The sequence below is a fragment of the Limulus polyphemus genome, unplaced genomic scaffold, assembly GCF_000517525.1.
Source record: "Limulus polyphemus unplaced genomic scaffold, Limulus_polyphemus-2.1.2 Scaffold8518, whole genome shotgun sequence".
NCBI classification, from domain to species: domain Eukaryota; kingdom Metazoa; phylum Arthropoda; class Merostomata; order Xiphosura; family Limulidae; genus Limulus; species Limulus polyphemus.
This window is the reverse complement of record NW_013674128.1, coordinates 19299-28807: the sequence shown is the minus strand read 5'-3', so window position 1 is coordinate 28807 and position 9509 is coordinate 19299. Positions and strand designations below refer to the sequence as shown.

Sequence of the window (9509 nt, the reverse complement as noted above, 5' to 3'; positions counted from 1 at the left end):
TCTGCATCCTAAGCTACATTTCATATACAAATTGATGTTATTATGTGTGTGTGTGTGTGTTCTCTGAGCATATTAATGATGTTAATAAACAGCAGACATTATTACCTCCGTCATCGAAGATGGACAGAAGTTATGTTTTCACCCCTGTGTGTTTGTCAGCAAGATTTCTCAAATGGCTGAATGGATTTTGATGAAAATTGGCATACATTTGACTATGACTCAATTCAGAAGTGATTACTTTTTGAAGGGTCAAAGGTCAAGGCCACAGCAAAGTCACAAATAAAAAAAATCCCTATCTGTAAACATGGAGACACTATTTGTGATCTATAGCTCAGTCAAAAATGATTGGATTTTGATAAAACTTGGTGGACATGTCTAGGATATCATTCCATATTGTCCTGCCAAAAATGGACCATGTTTGTTGATAAGGATGGACACATAAACACATTTTCGTATTTTTTGAGAGCCAAATATGATCAACACTGCAAGGTGGAGGTATACTCTCTACAGAAGTGCCCCTCTAGTCACATGTGTGTTCTCTGAGCACATTAATAATGTTAATAAATAGCATGACATTATTAATTGTGTGTCCTTTGAGCAGTTCTCTTGTCAGTTAATGTCTTGCTACTTGTTTTCCTTGTGATTTCATTATTTTGTGCTATTTTTAGGTTTATGATTTATGGATTGATTTTATAGTCTTTACTCTTAAAACCTTGACATGTAATTTCTGAATATTTATATTCTTGACATCTATTTTTTTTTATTAGGTTATTAATTTATTTCATGATTTTTCTAGACTTGAACGAGATTCTCTTGATTATTCTCGAGTCACTTTTTATGCCTTTAAACTTGGTCCTCCACCTTTACAGAGATATGGTAGACTGGCAAGGTAAGATATGTGTTCGGCATGAGATCAAGGTAATGCTTTCTGAAACAGAAATGTGTTTCATTTTAGGTTTTATTATAGTCTTGTTTTGTACATATCACTCTACATTTTGTTGCATTATTCGTAGAAATAAAGTGTAAATGATGTTACACATTGAAAACACTACCACAAAACAATGCTTCAGGTAAGCCTTTTTACATAATGAGTATTTTTACTTATTGAAAACAACTGAAATGCTGAAACTTACATATTTTGAGTTTCATTAATTTTTTTTCGTTGTCCAATACCTGAACTTTTGGTGCAGTTTTGCTGTGCTTGCTTCTCTTATTTATACATATAATTACAGCATAAATTCATTACAGTAAGTGCTTTGTTGATGTTGACAGATTAATTAGACTGGTATAATTACTACTACTACAGATAATTGCCAGCCAGTAATTAGTGTATAACTAGTCATTCAGTTTACAATGATAATGGTGTCTGGTCTCCCATGCTCTGTTTTTATTACTAATACACATTGTTTTTTTCTTTCAAACAAGTGAATACACACACACACACACACACACACACACACATGAATATTATACATGCCACTGAATACTGTGCATATTTTGTACATATGAATTTTATTTCAAGTGCAATTTTATTTAAAAAGAACATATATTTCATGTATACATATATTACCTGGAGCACTTAAAAATGCTAGTAATTTATTCATAGGGTAAAACTACGGTGGTTTACAGTTTTAATTAAATATTTTTATGCATTTTCTCTTTGTTAAAAATGTAAAATTGTTGATTATATTAAATAATGTTTTTGATTAACCTGCAGTGTAAAGAAAATATTGTTTTAAGCTATATATGTGCACATTTATGTCAGATCATTTTCAGTTATAGATGTGTACATTGATGTAAGATTGTTTTTAGCTAGAGATGTGCATGTTTATGTAATATTTTAAGCTATACATGTGCACATTAATGTGAAATAATTTTAAGCTATAAAACGTTTGAATGTGTTTTTATAACTGTCTGAGATGCAATTGTGTTTTTCTTAAAAATGTTTGGTCTGTAGACATTTTTGAGATATCATTTTTGATCAATATTGTGTTACTAACCACCTTAATGACTAAATATTATCAATCAAACTTGTGACACACAGATGTAGAAGTTATTAATAAGGGAGATCTTGTAATTTTGAAGATTGTTTATTTTGATAATTTGTTTTGATTTAATACTTGTAAACACATTTCCTGTAGGAGGACAGTTAACACCTTCTTGATGCTCACCCAGTTTGGATTTTGCTGTATATATTTTGTTTTTGTATCAACAAACATTAAGCATGTAAGTAGTTTAAAGAAGGTCATTTATTAATTAATATATTAATTTATATATAAGTTGAAGTTGAATTAAATTTGGAATTTAACTTGATGATGAGTAAGTGTTCTAAGATGATCAGTTTACAACATGTGAACTGCAGTCTTCTTTGGTTTATTAAGACTTAGAATTTAAAATCATAAAAAATATTCAACGTTAAACTGGTACACAAGTAAAAACATTTTATTTAGGCCTATCTATGGCCTTCAAAAAAGTTGACGACTCTACATGTTTCGACGTTACAACGTCATCCTCTGGAGTGAATTGCAAGACAATTGCAAAAGTATTTATAACTTGTTAGTAGGTCATTGACTTGTATGTTATTTTTATACATTCATTCTAAACCATTCAAAGGAGATCAATCCACATTCTTGCAGAAATATTCGCCTTACCTTCATCTCTATTTAATACTGCATGATTTTTTTATGTTTTATTATTTCTAACGATTAACGAATATTATTACCTATTATACTTTTAGGTTGAGCTAATATTACAGTTTTTTCAGTTAAATGTATTTCGTCTTTCATAATAACTAAGATTTGATTCATCTTATTTATCGGTTAAAATATCAAATGTTAGGTACTACGAAAGACAAAATACATTTAACTGAAAAAACTGTAATATTAGCTCAACCTAAAAGTGTAATGGGTAATAATATTTGTGAATCGTTAGAAATAATAAAACATAAAAACGATCATGTAGTATTAAACAAAGATGAAGGTATGGCAAATATTTCTGCAAGAATGTGGATTGATCTCCTTTGAATGTATGAAAAATAACATACAAGTCAATGACCTACTAACAAGTTATAAATACTTTGTCAATTGTCTTGTAATTCACTTCTGAGGATGACGTTGTAACGTTGAAACATGTAGAGTCGTCAACTTTTTGAAGGCCACAGATAGGCCTATATAGAATGTTTTTAATTGTGTACCAGTTTAACGTTGAATATTATTTATGATTTTAACTTTATACACAAGTGCCAAGAATATTTTTGTCAGCAACCTAGGATGTCTCTGTTATATACATAGCCATTTATCTGTCTCAATTTCATATCTATTTACTATTAGTGTACATGTGTAGATTTTTATTCTTATGGTCAGACTCAGTATGTTCACTAGGTGTGTTTACATAGAGAGGCTTGATGTTTTTATGTGCATACACACTGAGAACCTACGCATACACACTAAGAACCTATGTGTACACACTGAGAATCTACACATACACATTAAGCCCATACAGTCTCCACACAAACTCAAGTCTGTACACAGACACAATGATTTTGCTTGTGAACAAACTGAGTCTATACATAAACACACTGAGTATTTGTGTAAACACGCCATGAATCTACAAATAAGCACAAGTCTCCATGTAAACACACCTGGAGTGTTCATAGGTTCTTAGCGTGTATGCGTAGGTTCTTAGTGCGTGTGTGTTAACTTTTAAATGGTATATGTACAAATGTACATATAGACTTATTAGCTTGCTTTGTCTTTCAGGTGGTGTATAATTACACCAAAGCAGAAATTAGTATCCATGGTTACCTGAGTATCCTTCTCCCATTTGTCATCTTGCTATCCATGGCTCGGAGTTTAAGACACCTAGCGTTAGCTTCTACAATAGCCAATGTTTTACAAATTCTGGGGCTGTGTATCATCTTTTTTAACTTATTCCAGCACCTTCCACCTACTTCCTCAAGACCACTTACTGAATCTCTATCAAAGTTTCCCCTCTACTTTGGCACAACAATCTATGCTTTTGAAGGAATTGGAGTTGTAAGTAATGTAGAAGATTTAAAATATATTAAACAGGAGGACTTTGTTTTCTTGAAAACTAATTCCAAATTATAATGCTATCATAACTAAAAATGGATTTAGTAATGCATTTTAATGTTAATTAAGTCAGGTCCAATATATTTAAGGTGGTTTTATTAATGCTTTTTAATATTAATTAAGTCTCTGTGATCTTTTGTATCCAGTTAAACAGTTTTCCTTACCCAAAGCCTTATAAGACAGGTGAATTGAGTAGGATTTGTTACTAATATATACATTATTAAATATGACACTTTATGTAACACTAAACATTTTATATTAACTCTGATCTTTAGAACTTGTGTATTTCTGTCGTTTATTGTTTAAACTAGAATAAAGCTTTTAAATTAATCTTAATTAACCTTCAGTAATAATTACAGTACCAAATCTTTCTATTGGTTAAAATTAGGTCTGAACATCTTACCAGAATAATTTTTATCTTAAAGAGTATCAGGCTATTTGATATAGCTATAAGCATACAGTATCTTAATGGCATAAATACACATTAGTTTGTGTAATCATCTCTTTATGTACTGTAGTCTCTTAACTATTAAATAAAAAATGCTAAGTTCTAAAAGTAACATTTAAACCAAACACAGTGAAGTTCTGCACTGGCTATACATAACAATCACAACCAAGAGTAACGATGTTGTTCATTGGATTTATGTAACGTCAGTCTATTTCTATTATTTAAGACATTATAACAATAAAAACCAGGAATATGCTGTGGCTTTATATGAAAATGTCAGCCTCTTTCTACTGTCTGGTTATGAAGTGGTTCAGTACGTTATCTCTTTCAGCACGGGCTCGGTTCCTGGGACTGACCTCATAACCATTTTGTGTTTGTTATAGTTTTCATGCTATAACTTTTAAATTAGTAAGCTTATGTTAAGGAAATTTGGCAGATTATCAGTAAACATTACAATGCTTTCATATGCAAAATATCATTTTTTTTTTATTTAGTCTTAAGGTTCATAAAGCAATGTTTTTCTCATGCCTTCTTTTTCTTTTCGCATGTTGCCTATCCAACATGCAAAGTAATTTTCATTTTAAGATTAAAAATACTTTTATGCATCAGAAAATTTTCAAATTTCACATGCGAAATATTTATAATGTCCAGATAGTTATCAAATGTTTCTTAAGAAAAACTTTATATTTTATCTGTTATTTTCAGTAACGAATCTCTGTACAGGTTCGGTGGATTTGACTGATCTCGTAACCAACATAAAAAATTAGGAAATAAATATAATTTATGCCTTTTTCATTCTAGAATGACAACAAATTGTAATAAGAAAACATAATTATCTATACTAAATAGCTTAAATCTCATAACATTATTCAGTTATATATATATTTATTATTTTTATTATATTGACCTTTCAGCCGTGCCTGACTAACAATACAGAAGTTACAATGATGCGGCACACGTGCACTCATGTTACCATATCCATAAATATTTATACTAAATAGCTTAAATCTCATAACATTATACATTTATATATATTTATTATATTAACCTTGCAGCCATGCCTGGCTAATAATACAGAAGTTACAATGATGTGGCACACATGCACCCATGTTTCTGTATCCAATAACATAAAACTAACCTTTGGTCAGTACAAAGTGACCTGTCTTGGCTGTGTTTTAGTAGACTAGTATTTTGTAAAATATAGTCACATTTTAATTATTATACATCATATATGTATATAAATTATTGCTATTTTGAAGTAAGTTCTTAAACTTATTTTTCTTAAAACATCGAACAGTAAATAAAGAAGTAAAACAAACAATTATTTCTTCTAGTTATAACCTTTGTACTTTGTTGCTACTTGATGTAGGTTGCTAAGCCTTTTAAAATTTTGCACATGAAAGAAAATAATTTTTTATTTAGGTTTTATATATACACAGTTGGATAACCAAAAAATCATAAATTACTAAATCAACACCATAGAATCCCAGTATAATTTATCAAGCTTAGTAACTAAGCTGTATATTATGAAATTTCGAGCAGACTAAAGACACAACCTACCTCCTCGAAATCTTGGTTTGAAAAAAAGAAATGATGTCCTAGGACTTTAAAATAGCTAAGAAAGCCACTAGGGGGACATTCTGAACTTTCGATTGATTATTCATGTCATGTATAGAAGTAAGTGTATATAAGGGAGTGTTTCCAAAATCGAAAGAGGTGGGTGGGATGCCACTGTGTTTGATTTATTACATGAGCAATAATATCTTAGCAAATTGAAAAGATAAGAGGCTCTTATTTTATATTCTATTTTATCAATATTGGTAATTTGAGTTTGTAATTCATACGAAACTATAGACTTAGTATTTTGACATCACAAACATCTAATTTGAACCAGTGCTGCATTCAACATACCACGTGACACACAAAAATCGATGTTTATCTCTGACTTTTTTTAATTTTAATTGTTTTATTATTAGAAGTTCAGTATCATGTTTAGGTAAATCAAGTGAAGGATGTGTATTATATAGGGATGGAAGAAGAGTTTTTATGTATAATGTTTTGTTTATTAGAAGTTCAGTATCATGTTTAGGTAAATCAAGTGAAGGATGTGTATTATATAGGGATGTGTATTATATAAAAATGTTTTGTGTTTACTACATTATGACAATTACAAAAGCTAGCTTGTAGTTTGTGTAGTTTTATGGTTACATGGTGGTTACAGGGTCAATAAAATTGATTCAACCAATTCAGAGAATTTTATGTTTTAAATTTTGGAAGTCTCATTTTGGTGGTTAGGTGCTTCCTCTGGAAAATGAAATGCAGACTCCCCAGGACTTTGGAGGTTGTAATGGGGTTCTCAACACTGGCATGATTATTGTGTGCTGCTTCTATGTAGCTGTCGGTTTCTTTGGATACCTGAAGTTTGGAAAGGATGTGAAAGGGAGTGTCACATTGAACTTGCCAGCAGAACCGTTAGTATGTTATATGAGACGTAAGAAATGTGTTGTACATGCTTTGAGTTTGTTTTAGTTTGGGAAAATGTTAGCAATGTTGAAAACCAAACTTTGATTGTTTAACTTGTGTGTGTGTTCAATAGATGTTTGTTTTCTAGAGTTTATGAACTGGTACACATAATGTTTGTTTAATTGCGTGTATAGTCAATAGATGTTTGTTTTTAGAGCTTATTAACTGATACACATAATGTTTGTTTAACTTGTGTATATGTACAATATATGTTTATTTTTTAGAGACTATTAACTGGTACACATAATGTTTGTTTAACTTGTGTATATGTACAATATATGTTTATTTTTTAGAGACTATTAACTGGTACACATAATGTTTGTTTAACTTGTGTGTATACACAATATATGTTTGTTTTTTAGAGACTATTAACTGGTACACATAATGTTTGTTTAACTTGTGTGTATACACAATATATGTTTGTTATTTAGAACTGGTACACATAATGTTTGTTTAACTTGTGTGTATACACAATATATGTTTGTTTTTAGAACTTATAAACTGGTACACATCATGTTTGTTTAAATTTTGTGTATAGTCAATAGATGTTTGTTTTTAGTGTTTATGAACTGGTACACATAATGTTTGTTTACATTTTGTGTATGATCAATTGATGTTTGTTTTTTAGAACTTATGAACTGGTACACATCATGTTTGTTTAAATTTTGTGTATAGTCGATAGATGTTTGTTTTTAGTGTTTATGAACTGGTACACATCATGTTTGTTTACATTTGGTGTATAATCAATTGATGTTTGTTTTTTAGAGCTTATGAACTGGTACACATCATGTTTGTTTACATTTGGTGTATAATCAATTGATGTTTGTTTTTTAGAGCTTATGAATTGGTACACATCATGTTTGTTTACATTTGGTGTATAGTCAATAGATGTTTGTTTTTTAGAGCTTATGAACTGGTACACATCATGTTTGTTTACATTTGGTGTATAATCAATTGATGTTTGTTTTTTAGAGCTTATGAATTGGTACACATCATGTTTGTTTACATTTGGTGTATAATCAATTGATGTTTGTTTTTTTAGAGCTTATGAATTGGTACGCATAATGTTTGCCATTGCCGTCTTCTTATCTTATGCGATTCAGTTCTACGTCCCTCTTCAGTTTATCTGGCCTTTCATCAGAAAAAAGCGTAGGTTGGATGACTGGATGTCAATGAAGACTCAAAGGATATGGGAGTATGTGCTTCGGGCATTACTTGTCCTCGTAACATGTAAGTTAATCCAGGGTATAAACCACCATTAAGGATCAATATTTCTTTTTTTTCCCAGAGACTGTTTAGTAATGTTCTGTGTGTTTCTGAAATTGTAAAGATTTGAAATTTGGAAATGATGATAGAGAAATCCATTCCTGTTTTTCAGATTGCCTCGCTGTAGCCATCCCACGACTTGATCTTTTCATTTCTCTGGTTGGAGCCATGGCTAGCAGCAGTCTTGCATTAGTGTTTCCATGTCTTCTTGAGGTGATTGTTTTTTGGGATGATGACATGAGTAAGTAGCAGGAAAGTTTTTATTGATTTTAATCCCTTGTTTCTACTATCCATGCATACAATTGTCAATAGATATCACAACTAATAGTGAGAAGATAAAAGAAATGCTTGTTGTTATTTTGTAAAGTAAACCCTTGGTGGGCACAGCACAGTCAGCCCACATTGTGTAGCTTTGTGCTTACCATCAAAGAAAGTTTTCAGTCACATTGAACTCATACCTGTAGGTATTCTTTGTCCTGACATTAAATGTTTGAAGAAATGAAAAATCTGAAGGTTGATACTTTATTCAATATAGTTGTAATGTAATTCCTAAAAACAGAAATGTAAAATAAAGTTTTATTTCATCATGCAGATAATTCTAAATAATGAAAGTTACTAAATTATTAATCCAGGCTTTGTAAAAGGAACAAAAACCATTAAAATGACCACACATTTCAAAATAAGATTTGTAAACAAAGCTGTTAAAATAAATGTACAGTTTAGAACTTTTTATTTTGGAATAAAACTAAAAATAAGCTTACAATGTATAATCTTCTGGTTTGTTAACAAAATACTGTCCCCCTCTTTGTTTTACCTGTGCACTGTCCAGAGAGTTGTTTTAAGTTAACAGTAAAATATTATCCCACATAAGAGACATGCTATGAGTTGAGGTTAACTTTAATAACCATTTTTTCCCCAGTGCTCTAATTCCAGTGGTATCTACTTAGAGCTATAATTCCAGTGATATCTCCCAGGTGCTCTAATTCCAGTGGTATCTACTTAGAGCTATAATTCCAGTGATATCTCCCCGGTGCTCTAATTCCAGTAGTATCTACTTAGAGCTATAATTCCAGTGATATCTCCCCGGTGCTCTAATTCCAGTAGTATCTACTTAGAGCTATAATTCCAGTGATATCTCCCCGGTGCTCTAATTCCAGTGGTATCTATATAGAGCTATAATT

General features: G+C 30.7%; 1 protein-coding gene across 1 annotated transcript in view; it reads left to right on the top strand.

The window, feature by feature from the left end:
* Window positions 1-787: 787 nt before the first annotated feature.
* Window positions 788-9509, top strand: part of LOC106475401 (proton-coupled amino acid transporter 1-like) — an 11493-nt gene continuing 2771 nt past the window's right edge. Inside the window, exons 1-6 of the mRNA XM_022379512.1 lie at window positions 788-889; window positions 2142-2226; window positions 3759-4034; window positions 6835-7010; window positions 8105-8292; window positions 8441-8569. Coding sequence (XP_022235220.1) covers window positions 2164-2226; window positions 3759-4034; window positions 6835-7010; window positions 8105-8292; window positions 8441-8569 — 832 coding nt within the window. The 5' untranslated portion in view covers window positions 788-889; window positions 2142-2163. The remainder of the gene's footprint in view (window positions 890-2141; window positions 2227-3758; window positions 4035-6834; window positions 7011-8104; window positions 8293-8440; window positions 8570-9509) is intronic.